General features: G+C 34.2%; 1 protein-coding gene across 3 annotated transcripts in view; it reads left to right on the top strand.

The window, feature by feature from the left end:
• LOC142351487 (uncharacterized) overlaps positions 1 to 24,397 on the top strand; it is a 32,566-nt gene extending 8,169 nt beyond the window's left edge. For 2 of the 3 annotated variants that reach the window (XM_075403528.1, XM_075403529.1), the window contains exons 2-3: positions 13,023 to 13,395; positions 24,011 to 24,397. In XM_075403528.1, the coding sequence (XP_075259643.1) occupies positions 13,023 to 13,395; positions 24,011 to 24,208 (571 nt within the window). In that variant the 3' untranslated portion in view covers positions 24,209 to 24,397. Of the gene's footprint in view, positions 1 to 10,868; positions 11,220 to 13,022; positions 13,396 to 24,010 lie in introns of those variants that run through there. The other variant, XM_075403530.1, reaches the window with a different exon arrangement.
• Positions 24,398 to 24,706: the final 309 nt, after the last annotated feature.

Below are 24,706 nucleotides of genomic sequence, written 5' to 3'. Positions count from 1 at the left end.
TCACCGAAACGATTTGACTGACCTTCAGGAATTTCCGTTTCCCTATAAAATGCCGGAAAAAACCATTTTAAAGATGGTTGTCATCGAGCTTATCGAATTTCAGTTGATCATCAATAACTTCTAAGTCTTTAACTTTGTTTTAGTTTCAATGCTTTCTCACTGATGCTTTTTGTGAATATTGCATTCGTAATTTCCCTTGCACAATCACGCTTTTAGTTTTGCCTAAATTTTTTAACCAGGTATTTTTTCAAACAGCCACTGCTATGCATGGAAACGTTTTCATTTCTACTAGACAATAGTTGATTCTAATTGGTTTTCTGATAAATTAATAATGATAATTTGATAATATTGATAAAGAATTTAACCAAGCTTGGTTTTCCCAACTTGGTATACCCCTATTTGGGCTGGATTAGCTTTAGTTTTTTCAGTTCTCAAGCAACATCCTTCCAGAAGGCGCATCTGAAATTTACTTGTGATTCTTTGTTCAAAAATTTTCGTAGCTCACTCTTCAAAACTGCGGTATTGGAGAGGCAGTTGTATTCGAGGAACTCTGGCCCCTTAGAGAAAGATTTTTTATACTTTAGAACATGGTTAAAGAAATTTTTTCGAGAATTCGTTTGACTGACTTGCCTCTCAACATGGACTTAGTGGGATAATCTGCTTCCAGGATCTTCATTCCTAACTGTCAATCAGAATTTTGTTAAAAATACAATATCATCAAATACAAGTTTGTAAGAAACTGGGTGTATATTCAGATCCCCTTAACAATCAGTGGACTCCTGATCAGTAAACTGACTTTTGAGCATATCAATTCAAGGGAAGCACGTTCTAATATTAAATTTCCGTTTTTCCCGTAGTAGCTTTAAAATTGTTTCTCAAACTGTTTAAACAGTAGCAGTTCGAAAAGAAGAGATAGCGAACCCAACATAGAAGTATGTTGGTAAATTATTTTGCCTATCTTGATTCCATTTTTAAATTGAAGAAAAAAAATGGAATTCATTCCCAACAACTGTAAACTCGCATTTGTTGATGACAGAGTTGAACAGAAACACAAAATGACTTTTTATGTGTGTTAAGGAAGCTGTAGGTAATATTGGATTTATTTCATCGAATGGTTCTAAACCACTTCGAACTTTTGTAATTTTTTTGTCGATTGTGTTTGCGCAGTAATGAATACTATAGATAACAGTTTGGTTCCAACAAGTATGGTATCTGTTTCTGTATTGTTTCTAATGAAAACAGAGGCAAACGTTTATTGAGGTACTCTGCAGTTTCCTTCGAGTCATTTACCTGGTGGTTTTTGAGCTTCATTTGATCTGGTAGGGCAGGTGGAGCAGTGATTTGTCTTGATGAATTGAAAGCGTATGCTGACTTCTGCGATTTACTTTTTCATTAGAAAAATTTTTGTCGTCGCTCAACCATCGAAATAGTGATTGTCTTCAATTAGTTATCTCTAAGACTTCACTAAATTTGTCCGTGTTATTCAATAAAGATATCAGTGCACAGACAAACTTCACGGGAAGATTGTGAACTGAGCAATGAGCACATTTTTTGCTCAGAAGTTGATCAAGTGTTTCATTTTCAAAAGGAGAGCTTCTGGGTAATTTAGTCTATTCTGTATAAATGAAAGTGATGGATGAAAATGAAGTTTACTCCATAGTTACTGCTTACGTTTGGGTTGTAAAAATTAAATATGTCCATTTTTTATCTGCAAAGTGTTCAAGCAGCTTAAAACGGAATCTCGATTTGTTAGAAAAACGCTTGATTTCAATTTTAATAATGGGTTGTTATGAGAAACGGAGATACTAACATTTGGTCTATTGGCTCTGTCAAAACAAATTTGTTTTTGATAATTGCAGCCTACTATTTCTTCATCTGTTTATACGCTTAAAACAACGCCAAGTTTTGTTCAATCAAATGGTGTCTGGTTTTTGAGGTTATCAGCCAAGTTTGGAATCTTCTTTCGAGACTCAAAAATGACTGGTCGTTCAAGGAAAGTTTGCGAACTATCATCTTAATATGTAGTTATTTAAAAAGTTTCCTAAATAACTGAACGTTCTCTTCTATAGATTTTGTTTTTTCTATATTTGTGTTTTTGTTTGAAAGGTGTGTTGAGTTGATTTTGATTTCAGAGCGAATTTCAGAGTTCGAAAGTTGTTTCAGAACGAACTATCATCTTAATATGTAGTTATGTGGAATGTTTCTCAAACAACTGAACGTTCTCTTCTATGGATTTTGTTCTTTCTATAATTGTGTTTTTGTTTGAAAGGTGTGTTGAGTTGATTTTGATTTCAGAGCGAATTTCAGAGTTCGAAAGTTGTTTCAGAACGAACTATCATCTTAATATGTAGTTATGTGCAATGTTTCTCAAACAACTGAACGTTCTCTTCTATGGATTTTGTTTTTTCTACAATTGTGTTTTTGTTTGAAAGGTGTGTTGAGTTGATTTTGATTTCAGAGCGAATTTCAGAGTTCGAAAGTTGTTTCCGAACGAACTATCATCTTAATAAGTAGTTATGTGGAATGTTTCTCAAACAACTGAACGTTCTCTTCTATGGATTTTGTTTTTTCTATAATTGTGTTTTTGTTTGAACGGTGTGTTGAGTTGATTTTGATTTCAGAGCGAATTTCAGAGTTCGAAAGTTGTTTCAGAACGAACTATCATCTTAATATGTAGTTATGTGGAATGTTTCTCAAACAACTGAACGTTCTCTTCTATGGATTTTGTTCTTTCTATAATTGTGTTTTTGTTTGAAAGGTGTGTTGAGTTGATTTTGGTTTCAGAGCGAATTTCAGAGTTCGAAAGTTGTTTCAGAACGAACTATCATCTTAATATGTAGTTATGTGGAATGTTTCTCAAACAACTGAACGTTCTCTTCTATGGATTTTGTTTTTTCTATAATTGTGTTTTTGTTTGAAAGGTGTGTTGAGTTGATTTTGATTTCAGAGCGAATTTCAGAGTTCGAAAGTTGTTTCAGAACGAACTATCATCTTAATATGTAGTTATGTGGAATGTTTCTCAAACAACTGAACGTTCTCGTCTATGGATTTTGTTCTTTCTATAATTGTGTTTTTGTTTGAAAGGTGTGTTGAGTTGATTTTGAATTCAGAGCGAATTTCAGAGTTCGAAAGTTGTTTCAGAACGAACTATCATCTTAATATGTAGTTATGTGGAATGTTTCTCAAACAATTGAACGTTCTCTTCTATTGATTTTGTTTTTTCTATAATTGTGTTTTTGTTTGAAAGGTGTGTTGAGTTGATTTTGGTTACAGAGCGAATTTCAGAGTTCGAAAGTTGTTTCAAAACGAACTATCATCTTCATATGTAGTTATGTGGAATGTTTCTCAAACAACAGAACGTTCTCTTCTATGGATTTTGTTTTTTCTATAATTGTGTTTTTGTTTGAACGGTGTGTTGAGTTGATTTTGATTTCAGAGCGAATTTCAGAGTTCGAAAGTTGTTTCAGAACGAACTATCATCTTAATATGTAGTTATGTGGAATGTTTCGCAAACAACTGAACGTTCTCTTCTATGGATTTTGTTCTTTCTATAATTGTGTTTTTGTTTGAAAGGTGCGTTGAGTTGATTTTGATTTCAGAGCGAATTTCAGAGTTCGAAAGTTGTTTCAGAACGAACTATCATCTTAATATGTAGTTATGTGGAATGTTTCTCAAACAACTGAACGTTCTCTTCTATGTATTTTGTTTTTTCTATAATTGTGTTTTTGTTTGAACGGTGTGTTGAGTTGATTTTGATTTCAGAGCGAATTTCAGAGTTCGAAAGTTGTTTCAGAACGAACTATCATCTTAATATGTAGTTATGTGGAATGTTTCTCAAACAACTGAACGTTCTCGTCTATGGATTTTGTTCTTTCTATAATTGTGTTTTTGTTTGAAAGGTGTGTTGAGTTGATTTTGATTTCAGAGCGAATTTCAGAGTTCGAAAGTTGTTTCAGAACGAACTATCATCTTAATATGTAGTTATGTGGAATGTTTCTCAAACAACTGAACGTTCTCTTCTATGGATTTTGTTCTTTCTATAATTGTGTTTTTGTTTGAAAGGTGTGTTGAGTTGATTTTGATTTCCGAGCGAATTTCAGAGTTCGAAAGTTGTTTCAGAACGAATTATCATCTTAATATGTAGTTATGTGGAATGTTTCTCAAACAACTGAACGTTCTCTTCTATGGATTTTGTTCTTTCTATAATTGTGTTTTTGTTTGAAAGGTGTGTTGAATTGATTTTGACTTCAGAGCGAATTTCAGAGTTCGAAAGTTGTTTCAGAACGAACTATCATCTTAATATGTAGTTATGTGGAATGTTTCTCAAACAACTGAATGTTCTCTTCTATGGATTTTGTTCTTTCTATATTTGTGTTTTTGTTTGAAAGGTGTGTTGAGTTGATTTTGATTTCAGAGCGAATTTCAGAGTTCGAAAGTTGTTTCAGAACGAACTATCATCTTAATATGTAGTTATTTGGAATGTTTCTCAAACAACTGAACGTTCTCTTCTATGGATTTTGTTCTTTCTATAATTGTGTTTTTGTTTGAAAGGTGTGTTGAGTTGATTTTGACTTCAGAGCGAATTTCAGAGTTCGAAAGTTGTTTCAGAACGAACTATCATCTTAATATGTAGTTATGTGGAATGTTTCTCAAACAACTGAATGTTCTCTTCTATGAATTTTGTTCTTTCTATAATTGTGTTTTTGTTTGAAAGGTGTGTTGAGTTGATTTTGATTTCAGAGCGAATTTCAGAGTTCGAAAGTTGTTTCAGAACGAACTATCATCTTAATATGTAGTTATGTGGAATGTTTCTCAAACAACTGAACGTTCTCTTCTATGGATTTTGTTTTTTCTATAATTGTGTTTTTGTTTGAAAGGTATGTTGAGTTGATTTTGATTTCAGAGCGAATTTCAGAGTTCGAAAGTTGTTTCAGAACGAACTATCATTTTAATATGTAGTTATGTGGAATGTTTCTCAAACAACTGAACGTTCTCGTCTATGGATTTTGTTCTTTCTATAATTGTGTTTTTGTTTGAAAGGTGTGTTGAGTTGATTTTGATTTCAGAGCGAATTTCAGAGCGAATTTCAGAGTTCGAAAGTTGTTTCAGAACGAACTATCATCTTAATATGTAGTTATGTGGAATGTTTCTCAAACAACTGAACGTTCTCTTCTATGGATTTTGTTCTTTCTATAATTGTGTTTTTGTTTGAAAGGTGTGTTGAGGTGATTTTGATTTCAGAGCGAATTTCAGAGTTCGAAAGTTGTTTCAGAACGAACTATCATCTTAATATGTAGTTATGTGGAATGTTTCTCAAACAACTGAACGTTCTCTTCTATGGATTTTGTTCTTTCTATAATTGTGTTTTTGTTTGAAAGGTGTGTTGAGTTGATTTTGATTTCAGAGCGAATTTCAGAGTTCGAAAGTTGTTTCAGAACGAACTATCATCTTAATATGTAGTTATGTGGAATGTTTCTCAAACAACTGAACGTTCTCTTCTATGGATTTTGTTCTTTCTATAATTGTGTTTTTGTTTGAAAGGTGTGTTGAGTTGATTTTGACTTCAGAGCGAATTTCAGAGTTCGAAAGTTGTTTCAGAACGAACTATCATCTTAATATGTAGTTATGTGGAATGTTTCTCAAACAACTGAATGTTCTCTTCTATGGATTTTGTTCTTTCTATAATTGTGTTTTTGTTTGAAAGGTGTGTTGAGTTGATTTTGATTTCAGAGCGAATTTCAGAGTTCGAAAGTTGTTTCAGAACGAACCATCATCTTAATATGTAGTTATGTGGAATGTTTCTCAAACAACTGAACGTTCTCTTCTATGGATTTTGTTTTTTCTATAATTGTTTTTTTGTTTGAAAGGTGTGTTGAGTTGATTTTGATTTCAGAGCGAATTTCAGAGTTCGAAAGTTGTTTCAGAACGAACTATCATCTTAATATGTAGTTATGTGGAATGTTTCTCAAAGAACTGAACGTTCTCTTCTATGGATTTTGTTCTTTTTATAATTGTGTTTTTGTTTTAAAGGTGTTTTGAGTTGATTTTGATTTCAGAGCGGATTGTTTCCAGCATTTGAGTTAATTTGAACCTATAGTAAAGAACCTGTTTCTCAGCTGGCAACTTTGGTTTTGTCAAAAAATGGTTGATAAAAATCTTAACCCTCCTCAGCTTTTGATTACCAATTGGAAAATTTCTATAATTCCACCGGTTCCCTAACTTTACCACCATTAGGCCAGGACGCTGTATTTCTTGGGATCAAACTCTCCTAGACGGAAAATTTGAACAACATTTAAGCTTTCAAGGTCTACGTTTGGAGAAAATTTATCAACAAACTGCTCATCATAATTGATTACAAGCTCGGATATTTTTCTACACCGAATTGTTTCATTTTTTTCTGATAATGATGATGTTCCACCGGTGAATGCTGAAACTAATTCTGTTTTGTTTTCGGGTGGTCAAAGAAATGCCTACGAACATTTTTTCATTTGAGCATTTAGAGGTTCATCTTTTTTTTTCTGAGTTGTTGTTTCATTTCATAAATGCTCTGCCGCGATAGTCATTTTTTAGAAAAAAATTTAGTCTTAACGTTAATTCTAAAGTTTTGCACAAGCCCAGAGTGCATCAGCTTAGACAAGGTTTTGATATTTTCTTCTCCGAAATCAACGGCTTCAATCAACATGAAACCGTTGATCACATTTGTAGCATTTGATGCAATAGTCCTGAAAATTTTTACCAAAATGACCTCGACAGAATTTCAAACTCAATTCAGCTGAATTTGTTTGCTTTTAGTTTGGCATGTTTTTGCTAAAAAGTGTCAAATATCTTTTTGTTGCCTATGACTCTGAAAGGGTTGTGTTTTCAAAGACAATTCGTCCCAAAGCGCTGTTCGGGGTAGCTTCCCACACAAAGTGGCAGTTTTAAACATTAACGCACCAGAAACAACTTGTCTCCTGTTTCATTTCTCTCGTCCCCAACGTGTGCGAACGTCGTGGCAATGAATGTTTTCACTTATGTTAGAGGTGTGTCGGCTTTCTTCAGAAAGACTGATCATTTTTTTTAGAATAATAATATGAAATTTAAAATATTGCAGATAACTTCCAGATAAGACGAATAGTAGTTTACCCTAAAATTAACTTTGCGGAAGGCCAAAACTTTAAAACTGCTAATTTGAAAAATTTGACCGCGGATATTTGCCAGTTTTCCATAAAACTTTGCAAGGGAATTTAAAGGGATTGCCTTGCGTTGTGAGATATGGGAACGTGCTAACTGCATGGCCCCTTCGTTTCGCTAACTTTCAAAATTTTATAATTGTTGTCAACAAAAAAATATGCGTTTTGCTAAGATTTTTCAGCTACCAGCAAGTTTGCTATCTAATTTGATTCGTTTTTTCTCCTTCATTTGCAAGTTATGATCGGCTTGAGTCAACATTGTTTGACTGATAGAGTTCAAAGAAGTCAGTCTCTCCATTCTGCTAGCATTCTTTTAGGACTGTGCCTATATTTTATTTGTTTTATCATTCTTGTGACATTTTTACCGTTTATCAGAACTTCCAATTTGTGAACCAATTTATTTAACACTTTTTAAATGTTCGAAAAAATGATTCCATTTGATTAAAATTTTTTCGAGTAGCTGATATTCTAGCCATGAAAACTCAAACAGTTTTTATATATATATATATATATATATATATTTATATATATAAATATATATATATATATATATATATATATATATATATATATATACATATGTGTATTTAACACTTTTTTATTTAACACTTTTTTATTTAACACTTTTTTATTTAACAATTTATTTAACACTTTTTAAATGTTCGAAAAATGATTCCATTTGATTAAAATTTTTTTCGAGTAGCTGATATTCTAGCCATGAAAACTCAAACAGTTTATATATATATATATATATATATATATATATAAATATTATATATATATATATATATATATATATATATATACATATGTGTATATACACACACATATATATATATATATATATATATATATATATACACATATATATATATATATATATATATATAAATATATATCAAATTATTCTAGTAAGCTCGGATATGAATACTAGGCCAAGCTTTTTTCATTTAATTAGAGAAGTATAATAATTTTATAAGCGTCTTTGCTGCATACGTGTCAGAACTCTTTGCCTCATTTTTTGCGCAATTAAAGCTGCTATTCGAAATTTGTTTAAAAAATGCGAATAATTGGTCAAGAAAAATAAGTTCATCAAATTCATCGTTTAATAATCACGCAGAAGCAGTAGGCTTTTTCCCAAATTTGTGAAATTTAAGAGCATATATCAAATAAATCATATTTTAAAAACGGACGTCCAAAATTCCAACGCAGTATAGACATACATTTTTGAATTTTGGTTGGAAAGGTAAGAAAATTTCTGTATTTTGTTTAATTAAAGATAAATTGGGCTGGATCCCATAAGCAGATCAGACGCAAGAGATGAATGATATATTTTGTTTTTAGGCAATAAAAAGTTTTTGTCAATGTTTGTGACATAGGATGCAGTTGCCAAAGACTGGGTCATATAAAGAAAATTAAATACAATTTTTTGAATTTATTTTTCCAACAATGGATGTCTCGACATTTCCTAGTGATAAAGCGTTTTTTTCTAGATTTTTCTTAAAATTAGGGAGTCAGGTGTAGCCGGTGTAGTCCAACAAAGTTCCAATTATTCAATACTTGGAGCCAATTGATCAATGTAGTAACTCTGAAAAAAGTATGGCTCCAATTCTTTGCAGTTTTTTCAATTTTAACAACCGAAAAATGAAGCAAAACTGATCTTTTTAAAATTTTGTAAAATCTGGGAGCGTAAGTCAATGACTTTGCTTGGCGGACATATCTTTTTGGCACTATGTTAGCATAATTGTCGGTCAGGTGGACCATAGCCTGACCAATGTTGGCTGCAATGATGGTACCACGTGAAAGTTTCAGACTCAAAAAGAAATGGCTATAATCACCAAAAAAAGATCAACTCTGCTCATGAAAAGATCAGTCTGAAATGTGGTGAATAATAAGAAAAAGAAACAGCTGAGAACAGACCGCTGTGGCCTAATGCTGTTGCGCTGCGATTACGCAAGAACCACAATTATTAATTATTATTATAATTATTCGAGGTTCCAATGCAAGAAAACTTCACAAAGATTTTTGTTTTATTCTCATTGGTTCTCGGAAGCAAACATCAGCATTTTAAAAATTCTTTTGAAATAGTTTTTGTTACTTTTGTGTCTTTTCGTTTTATGATAGTTTTGTAATTGTCAAGTCTTGAGACCATTTTAGTTGTTTTACTTTTAGGATAATGGAGAATGAAAGAATTTAGACTCTTAAAAGTTTTGAACTTACATCATCCATCAAACACTCATAAATAAAAAATACATCCCCTACACATGAAAACAGATTCTAATCTTCTAAAAGAAAAGTTTCCATAATTTGTCTTCTTGGAAAACAAGAATTGCCATTTCCAGTTTTTGTTTTTGAAGCCCAGTTTCGAAGGAACATTTCTCTCCAAAAACGGTTTCAAAAATCATTCTAACAACAGTTGTGTCTAAATTTTATAGGTATCTTGCTAGTGATGTACGCAAAACAACGAAATGAATGTTTGAAAAATTTTTCGCCAAGCATGTCACGATTTGAAAACGGTTTTTTAGAGAGGATGCGTCAAGCCTCAAACAAATCGGATTCGTGTATTTATGCAATCAAGCATGCAGATTGCAAACTTAACATATTTTTGGGTTGCGAAAACTGGCATTGTGGGCAATTAGATGGTAGAATTTTGATGAACATCTCAATAGCACCTTTCAAAAAAATTGAAGTATCCTTTTTTCTGTTACATGATTCATGATGAAATATCAAATATGCAAGATAACAATGATCAAATATGCAAGATTTCAAACTTCCGTTGCATTATACATGAAACAAATTAGCCAGTCATTTCTGTGTGCACACCAAAGATGACTCAAAGCAGACCTGGTCCAGACGGGTGTCTAGGTCATGCACATGGGGTCCCGATAGCGAAGGTCAGGTATGGGCCAGACTGAACAGAGTTTGGTTTTTCTGGTACAACTGCGCATAGTTTGGCCACTCTGGTCCAGGTTAAGCAAACCCAAGCCAGACCTTGGGCCACAACTGAACCGCCCTTGGCAGACCAAACCACCCTTTACAAAACTTATAGAATATTTGTTTCCAGTTTTGGTCCCAAAATTCAGCTTGATCTATTTCGTCTATTTTCAATACAATATTCCCAATTCGCAGTAACGTTTTAACTTTTACCAGTTCACTTGCATAAAAAATACACTATGTTGTAAATTGATAAATATCAGCTAGTGCTTGTAAAAAGGTCATTTCACCATTCATTTATCTGTTTTTTTTTTCAGTGAACGGGTTCTTGCCTTCGGCTAGATTACTGGGCTCTCATAGAATTTTGCTTGGATTCTAAATAGAGCCAAATCTGTAGTGATTACCTATCTACAGAGGTTAAAAAACAAAAAGAAATATAGAATCAAAAGGACAGAAAATGGCCAAGGACCAGATCGAACCAACCGCAACTGAGCATGGGCTAACCAAATGGATCAAACGTAATTATCGGCCAGTGCTGGAGCCGAGCTTATTATATAAGCAAGTAAGCAAGCGCGTTCACGAAGCAGTAGAGTTAGAATAGCATGAGAAGCGAAAATAATGCCACATTCTATCGAAGCTCTATAGATTTGTTCACTCTTGTTAGCATTTTAGTAACTTTTATTAGTAGGTAAATACGAAGCTCAAACTCGATTAATCCCGTTATCAGCACATCAGTATTGCCACGTTTTCGCAACTTAACAAATTGTACTCTAGTTTGATGAATCAAGCTCTACTGGAGTATAAAATACTGAATTTAGTGTGCCTGTTTCATTGAAATTTGTGATAATCTTATGAATTCAGAGAGGGCACCCTCGAGTTCAGAGAATGTTACTACATAGCTCTCTCTATCCTATCAAGAGTTCGAAATTGAAATGCAAAACCACGTGACTTGCACCAAAAATTGAGCCTGAAATACTGCCAAAAATCAATGGAAAATCCTTAATTTTGTCGTCTTAATTTGACGTAGAGTTCGTATTAAATTGCCCTTCATTTTTCCGTTAAATCAATTGTTAGAGTGTCTTCTGCCTGTGAACCACCTTAGTAATTGTACAGGTTAGCTTAACTTCGACTTGTTGAAAAAATAACTTTGATATTCACAATATTTCATTCTGAGGAACAGAGTTCCTAGAGAGAAAATTTGTACGAAGTACAGAGTCAATTTCCTTCACTGCCTTCGAGGAAGCCAAATTTAGTTTTAATATTTTTGTTACTGAACCAGTTGAGAGCTAAAATTTAAGTGCAGAATCAAAAGTCAAGATTTTCAGTTAGATGTTTTACGTTTATTAAATTTAAATAACCTAACTTGAATAAATTTCCTATTCAGAAAGCCTGAACGATTAGTTATTGGGACTAATCTTCTTGTAATTGATAGGAGAGCAGACGCTGCAATCAGAGAGAACGTCTCAATGAAAAATTTGTCCAGAGTATGATCTTAGTTGCTCCAGCCTATACTTGTCTTGAGCCATGGACTTTTTTCGGGATTTCTTTTTGTTTTCTTTTCACAAAATGTTTTATAAGCTTCTCATGATACCCTAAGGTACCAAATGGCTATGTACAGCATGATTTCTGTTTTTAAAGCATGATTTGTGCTTCACAAGCATGATTTGTGCTCAGGCGTGAAAAAAGTGGAATTTAGAGAATTTTTTTCTCACTTTCTCTGCTCAAACAGAAAAGATGGTTGAAGCGCTGTGTTCTTTCACCGCTTGCCAAGTTGTTACGCTACGAGATGTCGGATTTTTATGGTCTAAAAAACAGAAACAACTCAATTTGAAGTCAAGATGCTTTGCACAGTTTGTATACAAAGCATGTTTACTTGAAAAATGGCAGCTTGGAGGCCCAGAAATTGAGCGGAAGACCCTCAAAATAGTAAAAAAAAATCAGAAAGAAAGTTATTTACCGATGTTTTGAAAGAGCCCAAAACCTCACTGGAGCACACTAAAGTAGCTCATAATGCTTTCTCTTGCTACAATACAATTTCCAGAAATTCAGTTAGACGATTAGACGATATCTCAAAAAAACATGGCGTTTTTTAAGACATGCTGCAAAAAAGTCAGTTTGATGCAGAAAAAGGTTTTCGTTCAAAAAGTTGTATCAATATACTCAAGAAGCTTCTTCGATCTGGCAGAATGTTGCTTTTACTGATGAAACGAGGAAGCGAATCTCCATTGACGGAATTCTTAGGTTCTTTTGAAGAAATGAATCAAGATTTCTCGAAAAAGCCACGAAAACTTTGTGCTCAAACAAACGATCACTTGTGTTTTGGGGTGTAATACAATCAGATGGACGGAGATTGCTTGTTTAGTAATCAAACAAGTTAAACGCTGTCAGTTCTTCGGAAATTTTGAAAAATTACGAAGAAAAAATGCATTTCCTGGACATTATTTTTTAGTGCTGCTGTGCATAAATAGAAGATTATGGGCAATTTTTCCAAGAAAACGAGTGGAAGGTACTGGAATGTCCAGCAGACAGTCCAGATCTGAATACTATTAAAAATTTATGGGTAATTTTGAAGCAACGATTACGAAAGCGGACAGTTTATTCGGAAAATTTAGAAGAAAAATGAAATTGGAATGAAATTGACGCAGACGTCGTGAGAATCATGTATGCAAAACATACAAATCGTCTGCTAGACGTTAAAAAGCTAGAGGTGTAATGACGCATTATTAGAGATCAAATCTCAACTCAAAATGTTATATTTTTGATGTTTGTATTGCTTTTTAAAAAATCTTCAGGTGTACGTAGCTTTTTGGTACCCTAGTGTATTTCATTTCAAAAGATTATCTAGTAAAACGAAACTTCGACATTTGTTTCACAGCTCTGTCATTATTTATTCTTGCTAAAGAGACTCTTTTTCAGGCTAAAAAGACTCCCTGTAACAATGGAGGCACAAATTAGAGGAAACGCTAGGCAGAGAACACAGCAACACCTCACTGCGCGACCCGGGTCAGTTTCTACTTCACTACCAAAACCCACCAAGGAACATTTAAGAAACAGTGTCACGGGCATCCAATCGAAATTCACTGGAGATAATTTGGTCCGCACACTTCTAATAACTTCATTTGTCAGTTTTGTACTGATTAACGCGTGCTCAGTTCCCGCGGCAAGAGCGGCCAACTCAAACGTGGCAGGGTACACATGGGAACCAATTGGAAAGAGATCTTACCCCATGTTGCCAAGAATTAACACAGCATATGGACACAATATTTTATCTCGAGAGTCATTACCACAGGTGAGAGATAGTTAGATAATTGTTGCCTGTGTTTATTTGTGGGTCTACTCTGTCCCCACCCCCAGTGCTTTTTAACCCCCATTTATAAATTGTGTTGTCATATAGCAAGATACTATGTTTAAAACAGCACGTGCGGTCCAGGGTCTGAAAGTGTTTGACTAATTAAGCTGAGGGGATAGATCCACCTTTTTTCCACTGCACTGGTCATAATTACAGGCTCACGCGTAGATCTGGGTCTTGTAGATTTCCAGATCAAGATCCCAGAACACAGCCTTCTCTGATCAGACCATCAATTTCCGGATTAACAGACGAGAAGTAATGAAAGCCAATGACTGACAGTTCCATCCCTTGCTTTCAAACCCCGGTGAAGCAGTCTATGTGAGGTTAAGGTTGAGTTGTTTTCAGTGATGATACCGCGTTGAACTAAAAATGACCATAGTCACCAAAGCAGATTAGTGATCGTGAAAAGAACAGAAAAAATTTAAGGGTAAAGAATAAAAGGGTAACTGAAAACAGGCCGCTCTTGTCTTTGGTATTCTCTATAATGCGCATAAAAAATTAACAATTATTCATCATCCTGTTGTTTTACTCACTTATTTCTATAAAGCAAACCAATTTCGCAAAAAGTTTCATCAATAGAACGTATGCTGATTTAAAGCAAGCTGGTCGCAGTGGTTTTCTGTGTATTGATCGTCTTTTTTGATCCGTAGCGAGCCCACTTCCCCCCTTTTTAATCACATAAGAGCTCAAAGCCCTTGAGCGTAAATAGTAGTTCCAATAATGATGGCGAAAACTTTGAGACAATTACCGAAAAACTTGGTTAGTTAATTTTGGGTATGATACCAGGTACTAATTAACTTTGAGCATACATCTCTCTATCTAACATTTTAGAACAGCAACACTTGGAATAGAACTACAAATTCGAGAAAAATAGTCAAAAAGTTGATAAATAATGAAAGAGTAGCGTTTGTGAGAATAAAATTTTTGCATATATTGAAACATGAAAATACAACAGTTTTCCGAATTAATCTGATTTAAGTTATACGCACCGCTCCAAAAGTGAAGGCGACTATAGAAAGACAAAAGAGAGGATGTCTTAGAGAGTTCATCGTCATTTTTTGTTGTTTTTGCCACAGGTTTTTCAGCAAGAAAACATCTGTACATCTTCTTTTTATTTGTTTTCTTAGAACTCTATCTTAAATGTCAGCTACAGTTTTAAGTAAAAAAATTATGTACCACTCGTATTTTGAAGTACCACTTTTTAACATATTGTAAAATCAAATCGCGAAACAATGTGTGGATACGACTATATATTGATTACCGTATATTGGATCAGAGAAAAAAAACTGAGAAAAAATCATAGAGCTTGGAAACTTAACTTATGTTAATGAACAGAGAAAGAAAACAAACTTAGCAGAATCATAACAACAACTGCAGTTAGCAATTTACAAAACGAATGTGAATCTTTTTTGAGCTGTATGTTTGTCAAATTTTGTTATTTATCTTCTAAAACTGAATGGTAAATGCAACTTTGTGAACAATCTCAAAAGAAGTAAATTTTTGCATGTATTTATGTAATGACACCCACTCACACGCCTAAATAATTTTTGATACGTTAACCTTTTAACAAATGTAAGCTGTAAATATTATATTTATTTTTCAGACTATATATACGACTGTTTGTTTGTTAAAACCTGAGCACTTCTTCTCGTTTGAATCTCTTAAATTCAATTTATCTTCTGGGTTGTTCCTGCCTCATCTGGGTTGATGTGCTACCGCCTCCTTAATCTTGCTAACAGGTTATGGGCCCACCCATCAGACCGTTGATACACCGATAGAGTTTTGTTGAGATTATAGTGTCGGTGTTGGCAGTTTTTGCTTTTCTAGATCGACGAGAATTTTAAGATGCAGTATTTGAGATTTCCCTCGTATATAAAAACTAAATCAGCATTTGTGATAGAAAAGTTGGAGCTTAAACTTCATGAGGGCATCTTTAAAGAATAGTTTCAAGCGGATGACACTCAGTTGAGTAGTAGAGGGCTACCCATCATAGAGTACTCGTTTCGTTGCCCTTGCGCAAACCAACGGCCTCTTCGGAACGCTCACAGACACAGTTGAACTATTTGACAGGCCAGCATCCTTTAGGGAATATACCATTGATACAACAAACGCAAGAATACGAGGCACAGACACAAGCTAGAGCTACAGCTATACAAGAAAATGAGAGCCACAAAAACCAGATTTGGTGCTACAAGGTATTGACACTAAACGCCAGCAGCCTCGTGCTCATTCGGTATGACTGCGTGAGAAGCAAGGGTCTCGGTGATGGTCAAAAAGCCTGGCAACCTCTCCAGCAACGGTTTAGAATTGACGCGACAACCAAAATCATAAGTCTGATGAGACAATTGGCCGGACTACATCTTCGCGAGGAAGAAGCTATCCGCCAATACTTTGTCAGAGCGCAAGAATTGGTCACCCCCTTGTGTGATGCTGGTGAGCAGTTTCCTGAAACGCTGTTTTTTGCAATAGTTTTGAATGGCTTTCCAAAACAATATAAGCATTTCGTGGTGCACGAGAGCTTCAACTCTGCAGAGAAATTTGTTGAAGTGAGGAAACGTCTCAACTAATTTGAGCAGAACTGCCGACAGAAAGATCATGTGGAGGAGAATCAACACGTTGCCATGTCGGCAAAGATTGCTTCTCATCGAATTCGTATACATTCTCTATTCAAATCACATCCTAGCGAGACTTTTTCTAAGCCTAGTATGTCTAAAAGCCCCAGAATATGTTATGTATGCAACAAACCTGGACATTTAGCAGCTATTTGTTACAAAGAGACAACGCTTTACGTAGTATATGCAAGGCTAAAGGCCATCTAGCAAGTGCATGTAAACATCAACAAAAAGTCCTCATGAAGCCTTAGCATCCACAGCTATAAATTCAGACGGAGGGAAAACAAACGCTGAAGCAATTGAAGATGTAGATGTGGAAGCAAAAAACACTAATGATTTGCTACATAAAGTGACTTCTGAAAAAACTCTGCTTGTAACAGAAAACAAAACAAGCTTATTTTCAGTTTCAAATCTAGTTCAAATGCAACATGATTTTTTTCACATAGAAGCCAAGTCAGTGCTAAAATTCAGAAGCAAAGAAAGCTTCAGACCAATAATGAGAGGCAAATTATTCTTCTTACCATACAGAAAATGAAACAAACATCACTTTTCAATTTCAAGTTGAGGGGTACACGTCAAGCAAAACTTTTGCACCAAAGATTGGGAAACTCGAACTTTAGAGATGTAGTCGGCACAACAGATGAAGCTTCCCATGCTGCAAGTTTTTCGGAAACTTGTGCATTGGGAAAAAATTCAAAATAGTCTGTTTCACAGCTAGAAAGATTTTACTCTGACGTTGCTGGACCAGTGAGTTCATCAACTATAGGTGGCAAAAGTTTTGCAATTATTCTCATAGATGATTATAGTGGCTACGCAGTTGTAGAACTTATGAAATAAAAAACTCAAGCATTGCAAGCTTTCAAAGAGTATGTTTCACAATATGGCCGAACAAAGTTTTGCGAACTGATAATGGGACAGAATACTAAAACAAAGCCTTTAAAAAGTTCCGCATAAGCAAAAAAATAGCTTGCGAATTCACAGCTTCAGAAACACCCGAGAAAATTGGTGTTGCAGAATGTTTTATTGGAACAGTAGTAGCAGCTGCAAATTGCCTTCTAATAGTTTCAAAATTGCCTGAAAGTTATTAGAATCGAGCCTTACATGCAGTATGTCATGCAAGAACACATAGGCAATCTTCGAAATTTTTTTAATAGAAATCTGGGAGGCAATCACACACAAAAGATTTGGTTGTCTAGCCTATTCAGAAAATCTTGATGCCAGTGAAACACAAAACTTTTATCCAATAGCTACTAAGTGTCTGTTCACTGGACACTCTGATAACACAACAGTTTTTTTATTGCAAAACTTTTAAACTAGACGTTTTTTTACATTCATAAATGTACGGTTCAAGGCAAAGAATCTACCAGGTTTTCATAATAAAACCAAAGATAGAGAAGAGAGCTTTCTATGTATAGACTCAGACGAAGTAAGGGAAGAACTGCAGGATAAAAGAAACACAAGTGAGGTAATTTCACAGGTTGACACATTTGAAACAGAGAGTGTTCAAGAAAGTAAAAAGAATCAAGATATTGAAGTTGAACTAGAAATTATACAAGATGAGCCAAGTCCTCGCGTCGAACTAAAATTAAAGTTTTTTGTACAGTTTCGTCCAAAATTTGCAAGAAAAAACATAGTAAGAACAACCTTTTCAAAAATTCCAGTATCTGTCCAGAATTTACAACAGAAATGTTGAAACAATTCTCAAGACTGCAAATATTAGATTAACTATGTTATACAGCAATTTCTTCAGGTGACCAGATGTCCATGCAAAACTGTTCAGAGTACGATAAAAGGAAAAAATTGAGAAAGGAAGCAGCACAAGATGAAGAACTTAAGCGAAGTGATAGGTCTAGCGCACCTCAGGAACGCTTTGGTAAAAGCTACTCTCATGCTGACAAAGCACAATAACAAAAAATTTCATCAAGCTTGAAAACACTAAAATTTCAGAACAAAAAGACAAATGGCTTGAAGCAATGAAAAGAGAGATAAAGAGTTTTAATGAAACAGAAACTGAAACTTTCAAAGAAGCACAAAATTTTATATCTGATTGGTGGTTGTACAAATTAAAACATGACATAAACACGGAAATATCAGTTTAATGCTCGTCATGTAGCAAAACGTTTTAAACAAATTGGGGGCATTGAACATTCAGAAAATTTGGCTCCACCAAGGAAACCTGACACCTTTAGAGTACTACTAGCTTTATCAGCTATCAAAAGTTTTCTTTTTAAAATAAATGGATATAAAAGCAACTTTTTATCGTCCTGAAGTAGACGAAGAGGTCTATCTAGAGCTACCAAAACACTTTAAAAAGTTGGACGGTGATGGCAACAAGTTAGTTTGTAAGCTTAACGACTCAATACATAAACTGAAGCAAGCAGCCAAAAAGTGGTAACCGGAGCTTTCAATTTTTCTGATTTAGCAAGGGTTGAGAGGATTAAACACAATTACTGTCGTTTTGTGAAAACCAACAGAGACGAAAAATTGTTCATTCTGACCTGGGCTGTTGACTTTGTCATGGCAGAAAAAATTCCAACACAGATCAACAATTTGAAGAGTTCACTAGAGTCAAAGTATAAAATGGACGAAAGAGGAGATCTTGAACGTTTCATTGGAAAGAGAATTCTAAAAACACAAAAAGGAATAAATTTAGATCTAGAAAAGTACACTCAAAACAATTTAGGACAGTTCAATTTGCAAGACTGCAAATCAAGCAAATTACCATCAGAAAAAAATCTAAAAGTTGAAATAGCTCAACAAGATTCTGTAAGAGTGGATTCACGTGAGTTTAGAAGACCGCTGTTTTACTTGGCTAAGCAAATTATATCACTTGGATCGCAAATGTCTTATCACGCTTCATGAATAACCCAACTGTTGAGCGTTTCAATAGTGGCAAGCGAGTGTTGAGATACTTACAACATACTAAATCTCTGACTCTTTTCCCATCAACCAGTAACAACACTCTATTTGTCAAAACAAATGCATACCAGAGTGGAGACGTGAATCATAGGCGATCAACCGCAGGATACTATTCAAAAATGAGAGACAGTGGGGGTCTGTCAGTTTGTAAGTCATGAACCAACCAAGTGTCACTCTCATACTGTGAGGCAGAATACCAGGTTTTAGCTGCTGTGGTTCAAGAAGCCATTTTCTTGCGTGGTCCTCTTAGAGAACTGGGGTACAAACAGTGAGCCCACAACCATATGATAGGAGAAGTAGAGTTGCATTAATCTTGCAACTAACCCTGTGCTTCTCAAAGTATCAAAGCTCATCAACACGAAAGATAATTTCATCCCAGAACGAGTTGATGACAACTCAAACAAATTGATCTACACGCCAACAGATGAAATGGCATTAGATTTTCTGACAAATTATCTACTAATATCGAATGGTAAATGCAACTTTGTTCTCCATTTGAATCAAAAATACTAAATTAATGCAATCTTGCTTTTGTCGCAAAATTTCTGTTTTATCGTAGTGGACAAGAATGCATTTTTGAGAGAAATGAGAACTTCTTATAATCGAATCTCACTGACTTTCATCATTCTGTTGATTGCAATTTGCACAACAAGTTATGTTCCTGTAACTTTATCATATCTATGTCGCATTATAATTTTTGGTGATAATTAGTGCAAATTTGTAAAACGTTAAAACGATTTGTTTGGATAAATTTATCATCTTTGCATTTCGATAGAAGTGGAATAGCTTTCATTTGTCCGGTTTAATTTTTTTTGCGTTTTTTGCTTCATATGATTTGCGCACTGTCAAAGAGTGACCTTATCGTAATGATGTTAAAAAAGCTGATTAGCTTTCTTTTATCTGGTTTCCATTGAGAACCTGTTCTCGAATCTTTTTCTGCTCGGGTTTCTTCCTCAAATTCATTTATTACCATCTGATCACGCGTTACAATTTTAAAGGTTGACTTTGTCGATAAAGTTTATCACCCTGCGGCTGAATTTGTAATCCCGGCGTCTTTTTTGGCGCTTTGTGTTTTTGGCCGTTCATTGCTTCAGTTTTTCGAGCGGTTTTAAATCTTATTTGAGAACGCAAAATGTTGAAAATATAATAGGGGATAAAAATGTGGGATTCTCATAAAGTTTAATGTAAAATGTGTTTTTGAGCTCAATTTTTGCTTATTCTAAGAAAAGTGAACCCGACTGGTACTGACTTCATTATAACCATGGTATATATAGTTGTCCTAATTTCAGAGAAATTCAAGCTCTACTTTAAAATCATGGTACACCCATTGTCTGTTCGTCTTTATTTGTCTGTTGTATTTACATATAGTTTTAAACTTGATAATGGGATAAAATTAACCTGCTTGGAGAACTCATAGTGCAAGCTCGTTTTTTTAAAAAAAACTACTACACGTGTACAAAACAACACATTTCAAAAAATTTTTGATTTCTTTGAATTTCTTGAAATTTACCGAACTTTAAAAGCAGCGAATACGAAAAAGATTTTAATTCTTTTTTCAGTCACAACCAAAAAGAAAATTTTCACGTGGAAACATTTTCCTTGAAACTTGAAAGATTATAATCAGATTCTAAAATTTTTCAAACTGAAAACTTTATGTAATGATATACTGGGCATAGTAACCAAACAGAGAATTATCCTCTAAAATTACAATCATTTTTTCCTTTTGATTTTTTATTTTGCTACCAACATGGAATCGAATGTACTAACAGTTTATACCAAGGGCTTTATACTGAGATCGTTATAATAAGTTTCAAACTGATATCGTTAAAAAAGTTATCGCTACATCAATAAATGCACCTGGAAGTTGGAGAAGCAATTAATTTTTTGCTAGATTCCACACTTGGTCTCGTACGCTACAATGGTTTTTGCAATTATTAACATACTTTCTCAAGAGGGCAACAACTACATTAAATTTACACTCTAACATTTTTTTTTGAAAATTTTCATGCTTGGCAATTTATTAGCATTTGTTTGCCGCATGATTTGATGGACAACAAAGGTTGTTTTAGATTAAATCTTTGAGAGAATTGTCTTGGCTATATACATGCATACACAAATATACATATATACATATATATATATATATACATATAGAATATTATATATATATATATATATATATATATATATATATATATATGTATATATATATATATATATATATATATATATATATTATATATATATATATGAGCAGTTGAGCATTTAATTAAAGAAACAGTTTCAATGTTTCATTGCTGTTGTGAACAAAATTTTTAAGTTTCAAATTCATTGTTATTTAATTTGGTCTAACAAGTTTAAAATTCAGTTAAGTTCATTGTAATTGTAATGCATCCTTTCCAGGGTTGTTGAAATTGAACATTCAAAGAATTACATTATCAAAGTTGCTTAATTGTTATTTTTCTTACCGCATTTGATAACCTATCAACTGTTTTAATTCCCATAAGGCTCGGATTTCGTTTACCTACTTAGTTCTCGTTTCTTCTATAATGTACAAAAAATGAACAAATTTTTGACTTTAGAAATTTTGCTGACGTTTTATTCGGTGTTTGAAGCACAATTCTTTTGAGCAAGTTCTTTTACGAATAAGATAACTGCTGGTGTTAGAAGTTTGAGAGAGAACATTCGAGTGTAAATTGTGCATAAGAAGCTTGACATAGCTTGACAAGAAGCTCTACTTGTTCAACGCATAATTGACTAGAGAAAAGAAGCCTTGAGGAGCCCAAAAGAACATGAGAATGGGATACAAGAGATGCCCAAGTTCGAGGGCTTATGACCAGTTTGTGTAATAATTAGCGCATTAGGCTTACAAGTAAGAGATTCTGGTTCAAATACAGTACCAGGTCCATTTTCACAGTAGTTGCTCCTGATTAGACCATGCAGGCGTAAATACTGTTAAAATGGACCATTAATGGATTGGCACACGCATCTCTTACTTGCAGGTCTAGTATGCTAACTATTACACCACTGGTCTTTAGCTCTCAAACTTGGGCATCTTTTATAAGCCATTCTCAGGTCCTTCCTTGAACCTCAAAGCTTTATTTCTCTAGCCAAGTATACATTGAAAAATTTGAGCTTCTTGTCAAGATATGTCCAGCTTATCTTATGCATAATTTAGGTTAGTTGTACCCTCCCAATCTTCTAACAATCCCCCTTAAATTGCCCATCACCGCTTTCAATTTTTTAAAGCTATTTTGGCTCTATTTTGCGGTTAACCCCAGAGACTAGGGTGAGCGCCCATAACCTGTTGGTTATAGATTTCTGCAGGCTGAATAAAAAGCGTTTTTAGCTAAGTAAAGGAATTATTATCTCAAAAAAATAGCATGGTGATATTTTAGGATATAATTTAGAGACTTACAGATAGTGAATTGAATTTTGAGATCAAAAAGGGCTCTAAAATCAGCTTTCTCTCTCTCTCTATTTATATATATATATATATATATATATATATATATATATAACATATAAATAAATGGTTCTCTCTCTGCTCTCTCTCTCTCTCTCTCTCTCTCTCTCTCTCCTCTCTCTTTGTGTGTACTAGAGTTTAAGTATTATATCATATCCGGTGCGCAGTATTGATTATAACGGCTAACAATGCATTATTTCTGATAGATTACATAACTATTACATAACTTTCGGCTTGCTTTTCTGTCGGCTTGCTTGCCTATCGGCTTACTTTGCATTCGCCATCCTATCCCCGAAAATTAACATCAACTCTGAGTCATGTTCCATGTGGTCGATGCTCTGAATTAGTATTCGCCGTGTCCTAACAAATATGCCCTATTTCTGTTCATCATTGTCGATCGTCTGACCGATTGTCTGGCACAAAGTCTGTTGTGGTGTGATCAACCGCTAATATAGGACAGTTCAATGTTGCCAATCCCGACTTTTTAGTCTGTCTGGTCTGAACAATGGTCTTTCATACAAATTCTTGGGTCTGTTTTGTCCCGGCCAGTACCTAGTTTTTGACCTCTGGTGTCTTACCAAAACCCACAACGTTGTCTACTTGTCTGGACAATAGTAAGGCCAATGGTCTGGTCAGTGGTCGGGCATAGGGTCTGTTCGGTCGGCCAAAGGTCTATTTAGGCCAAACACTTAAAATTTACATTAAGTGGTCTGTTCGGAAAGGTGTCTATTTAGACTGGATATTACCCGTTTCATGGGTTTGTCCGTCTTGGTTTATGATAATACGGAATTGTAAATTGCAAGCTCGCTGAGCGAATATGAGATGATTTGGTCGTTCTTGGCATCTTCTTTGTTTAAAATCTGTAATGAATTATCTTATAGGGAATAAATCACAATGTGCATCATAAATATTGTAATAGGGGCCGTAAAAGCACCGCCATAGTTGGGGTTGTGATGGTGGTCCCCGGCGGGGTGGGGGGAGGGGGGGGGGCTGAATCGGACTCAGAATAGATCTTAAAATTGTTTGAAGCTTTGATCAGATGCTTATTCAAGCGAACAAATGTGTGATCACAAAAAGCTCTACAATTAATCAGAAACAGATTCAAGCCCCCAGAATTTGGATTCAAGTCTAATACAACACGTACTCTATTTTTTTGCAACAAGTAAATTAAAATTATGACCATACGGTTAAATATACCCGAAACAAAAAATATTTCTAATCATTCAAACAAAATAATATAATAAACATCAACAATTTTCTTAAAGAATCACATAAAATTTTCTTTCGATTGTTTTCTTCCTAAAAATAAAAATAGCTTTTAAAAGCTCCTACGTTACTATTCAAAGGAATTTTTTCATGTTGTGAGAGCAAGAAATCATTCAGCGTTTTCTTATTGCTGTGCAGTCAATTAATTCTGCTAAAGCAGAAAAGGGCACAACCATTGAAAAAAATTTGTGCGTACATAGATTGCTTCAAGCTATGGTCACATGCTATATTTGTATATTGGAATTTTGCATTTGATCTTATACAGCAAAATGTACAATATTTCGTATTTCAGGACTCACGGACGCCTCAACAACCGGATGCTGTAAAGTCTCTCAAACAATCACCGACACAAAAATCTATCTCACCATTTAATACGGCACTTCTTGTAAACAAACTTTCGAGCGACTACAACAGACAAATATCCGAAAGGTCAATCAAACAACCATTTATTCACAGCATGGGCACTGATTTCGATTTAAACTACGCGTAGCAATAAGTTGCCCCGTGAAAACAAAACCCGACCCGACCTGCCATGGACAAAAAATATGGATATTTTCCTACAATTCAAGACAAAAACAGCTAAAGCATTCGATATATTATGGATTTAGAGCTATGGTTTCTATCTCATAATTGACCAAAGCTGAGCTTGAAAATGTCAATAAGAAGAAATATATAAATATTGATCTTTTTACCGCCCTCACAATTTCGTATCTAGTTACAGTTAGCTCATATTTAGTCACTGCTATTTTTAAAAACTTGAACTAAAAAGGTTTGAATATAAGATTTAACTTTTCCACAATTTTAAATCACAAAAATAATTAGAATGATAAAATTAATAGAAAGGATCGCAGATCTTAAGAGTGTTGATGTTTAATGACTAGAAAAAGCGGTGTGCAATTCTGTATAATTAAATTTTTGATTAAACCATCAAATTAGCAACATCAGTTCGAAAAGAGCAGTTACGTGATTTCAAACCTGCTCTTGAAAT

The sequence above is a fragment of the Convolutriloba macropyga genome, chromosome 13 (genome assembly GCF_964194025.1).
Source record: "Convolutriloba macropyga chromosome 13, txConMacr16.3, whole genome shotgun sequence".
Classification (NCBI taxonomy): Eukaryota; Metazoa; Xenacoelomorpha; order Acoela; family Convolutidae; genus Convolutriloba; species Convolutriloba macropyga.
This window is presented reverse-complemented; position numbering and strand designations above follow the sequence as displayed.